At 34.3% G+C, this 3,443-nt stretch overlaps 1 protein-coding gene across 1 annotated transcript; it reads right to left on the minus strand.

Annotated features, from left to right (window-relative positions):
* Positions 1–619: 619 nt before the first annotated feature.
* Positions 620–3,033, minus strand: LOC18014850 (protein DMR6-LIKE OXYGENASE 1). The gene is made up of 3 exons (XM_006396992.2): positions 2,774–3,033; positions 1,145–1,714; positions 620–1,034 (listed from the first exon to the last, which is right to left on the minus strand). Exons 1-3 carry the CDS (start codon positions 2,999–3,001, stop codon positions 780–782), a joined length of 1,053 nt encoding a protein of 350 aa, XP_006397055.1. The 5' UTR covers positions 3,002–3,033; the 3' UTR covers positions 620–779.
* Positions 3,034–3,443: the final 410 nt, after the last annotated feature.

Here is a 3,443-nt window from a genome sequence, read left to right on the forward strand (position 1 = left end):
TAAAACTCTATTGATTTCGCTTTTCCCGATGTGGGAGTCTATGATACTTTAATCAGGATTGCGGATATTAAGTAAATTTCCATTTCTTAAAATAAAACAAAGTTTCTCCGGTTGTTGTTGTTAAACAAAAATTACGTTGTTGTTATTTTCGAAAGTATTTGCAAGAATAGACACTTTGAATGATTAAACAAATACATTGGTATTAAGATTCAAATAGTTTTTGACAGACATTTTCTCAACTTTACTTTAGCGGGTAATAGATAATTTTACCCCTCTTTCTATTTTTCTGTTTACCATACACACGTACATACCATATGGTAAATTGCATAAATTGTCATGAACAGTAAAAATACTAAAAGGTAATACAGTATACAAAAATGCTAAAAGCCTTTAAAAACGTGCTAATTTTTGCAAAACCTTTTTCGTAAGAGGAAAAAAAATGGAAGTGTTCAAAAGCTTCTTTCTGTATTATTTTTTAACTCAAAATCAATGAGTTCTGAGAAGAGACATCAGCTTGTAGAGTGCGTGACATACTAAAATATCGATGGAAATCTACTTCACAAACCCTAAAACTTTATAAGCCAAAAGCTAAAAGCCTAAAATCTATGGTACGTTTAGATTCAGAAAGTTTGATTTATTTTTCAACCGTTTTTCTTGACATTCATAAGAAACAAACTGTTCTTGAACCGTCTTTTGATTATTACATAGATAGGACAAAGAGGGTTTTCGGATTCGAAACAAAAGAGCCAGTCAAGATTTGATTCCAAAGTAGACACTCTTTAGGTTGTGGAAGCTTTAAAAGCGTCGAGACAGCTCGCAGTAGCGAGTGATCTGTCCCAAAACTTGTCCCAATACTCAACAAATGGAAAGCTTTTGTAAACAGCAGGAGAGTCTTGTTCATTGATCAGCTCCTGTGCAGGACCAATCACTGCATCTGTAGATGGAAAATAGAATGTTGGAATCGATAACCGCTCCTTCTCTGTGTTCACGACAGCTCTGTGAAGCACGCTCTTGTATTTTTCATTGCTTATGACCTTAAAAGGAGACAGAGGCACATAACTTAGCACATGAGAGTGAGAAAACAGAGGAATTTCAATTTACAATGTCAACAAAAGTAAGACAGGGGAATCTGACATGTACTAACCTGCATTTGGTCACCGATATTGACAATGAAAGTGTTGGGAATAGGATAAACAGCGACCCATTTATCATCCTTAAAGACTTGTAAACCAGAGACTTGGTCTTGAAGAAGGACAGTGACAACGGTTGGGTCTTTATGTCCGGGAAGTCCGTAAGTTAACTCAGGCTCAGGACAAGGAGGATAATAGTTAAAGGCCATGTGTTGAGCGTGTGTGCCTAATCTATTGCTTATATGGTCCTTTTCAAGGCCTAAGCTCTCAGAGATTGCCTCAAGAAGGTTCAAGACCAAGGCTCTAACGCGTGTGGCGTATTCGGCTGTGATATCTTTGAAAGAGACGGGTTTCGAGGGCCATTCGTTGATGAAATCTTCAATGGGAAAGCAATGGATTCGAAGGTAGTCTCTCCAGTTCAAGATTTTGTCTTCGCTGACATTGAAACTGGTAGAGACTCTCGTCTTCTTTGTTGAATCCGTCGAGTAATGTTTCATCCTCTCGCTCTCTGGTTGATGGAAAAACTCTCTTGCGACATTTAGCATTTTGTCGATGGTTGTCTCCGGTACTCCATGATTCTTGATCTGGAACCATACCAAAACATGAAAGATTTGAGATAGAGTTAACGTGGTGTGGAATACAAAAGGTGTAGATCGGAAAGGAGTAACAAAAGATGCTAAATTTGAAATAAATTTGAAACTGAGTCAATGATTTTAGCCTAATCCATCTACGGAAAAGTCAACGAGTTTTTACTCTAATAACAACTAAGATTAATTTATTTAAAATTATGATTTTCCTTATTTTCATATTATTTATTTTCTTTGTTTTCATAAATCTTTTGAAATATTACAATAATAATCCAAAAATATATAGGTAATATTATAGATATATATAATTTAAATTATATAAAAAATTTAAAAAATATATATATATATATTAATTATCTGAATAGCATGCATATAACAAAATGAATTAATAACAAAATAGCAGAATCAATAGAACGAGAAAAGTAAACAAGAAACAGAATAAATTTAAAATTAAAAAAAAACTAATTACATAACACTAACATGATAATTTGCATTTTTTTTATCATGGAACATGTATATAACTAGAAATTTTATGTACTCCGCGAAATCATGTTTCCAGAACTTTTTTTTTGGTGAATGATGGGGACAATTGTCCCCTAAATTTATTAAAATACTAATCTCAAAAATTACATTCGGACATTTTCTGGGTGTAAAATATAGAATACCCATTCACATCCTCAACTAACAAAGACCTAAGATCCTCAGGACATACATCAAAAACATAAAAGTAAAGTGTAAATTTAATAAAACTTGAAAGACTAAACACTATATTCAATATAATAAATCCACTATATCTGAATAAAAGTAAAGTGTAAATTTAAAACAAAATGTCGTGTATTGCAGTAAAACATGGTAATTTTAAATTTTTCCTAATTTACATCGGTAATTAGGTGTAGAGTACCGACTATCCTTCGCTTTACCCATTATTCATCATGTTTAAGAACCCTGAGCCGTAAACCAAGACACTAAGTGGCCCATGCGCGACTCGCTTGTAACCCCCACACCCCGGATCAACATAGTAAATTTGAGACAGAGCAATACTAGACGTGAAGTTACCTGGAAGAAGCCATAAGTGGAACATGCATTAGCAAGTTGATGGATAATTTCTGCTCGATTGGGTCCGTGAAGATCCCGGAGATCAATCAGAGGAATAGAATCTCCGGATGTCTCGACCTCCGACAAGTTCGGACGGTCCAAGATGGGTCGGACGTAGGTTAAAGGGATATGGGTAACGGAGGAGGCGAAATCGGACACTAAGAGCTTGGATGTTGCAGAAGCTGCCATGATTGGGTAGGAATTTCTCTTTGGTAATGTCGAGAGATGACAACTAAAGTGATAGAGATGCTTTATATAAATACTATAAACAAGTGTAAGTGTGTAACGTGTAATGTGTGTTGATGTGTAGATAAATCATTTACCTCAGGTACATGCGCATGTGTGATGTCAGCAATATGACGTAACTTTCATCAATTGTATGATTCTTTCTCGTGTTGTGGAGCCGTTATACATACGTTTACATTAATTAAGTAACAGTTGTTTTTTTAAAACTAAGTGAGATAGCAAGAGCAAATTAGCTTGATAAAATAATATTTTTTTATTGATGAGAAAATACCTTTTACCCCCTCATCACAACAAAACAGTAACATATATTTTGAACGATAATAAAGACGCTTTATACATCGTTTTTTTTTCTCTGACAAACAACATTTTCTCTTTCTTACTTTTT

This window comes from Eutrema salsugineum, unplaced genomic scaffold, assembly GCF_000478725.1.
Source record: "Eutrema salsugineum unplaced genomic scaffold, Eutsalg1_0 scaffold_3, whole genome shotgun sequence".
NCBI classification, from domain to species: domain Eukaryota; kingdom Viridiplantae; phylum Streptophyta; class Magnoliopsida; order Brassicales; family Brassicaceae; genus Eutrema; species Eutrema salsugineum.

What these genes read in the sequence shown, in the direction of transcription:
- LOC18014850 (XM_006396992.2), bottom strand. Translation starts at nt 3,001, where the DNA reads ATGGCAGCTTCTGCAACATCCAAGCTCTTAGTGTCCGATTTCGCCTCC. An exon ending in CCACTTATGGCTTCTTCCAG is followed by an intron (nt 1,715 to 2,773) that starts GTAACTTCACGT and finishes GTATGGTTCCAG; the next exon opens with ATCAAGAATCATGGAGTACC. An exon ending in ATATCGGTGACCAAATGCAG is followed by an intron (nt 1,035 to 1,144) that starts GTTAGTACATGT and finishes TCTCCTTTTAAG; the next exon opens with GTCATAAGCAATGAAAAATA.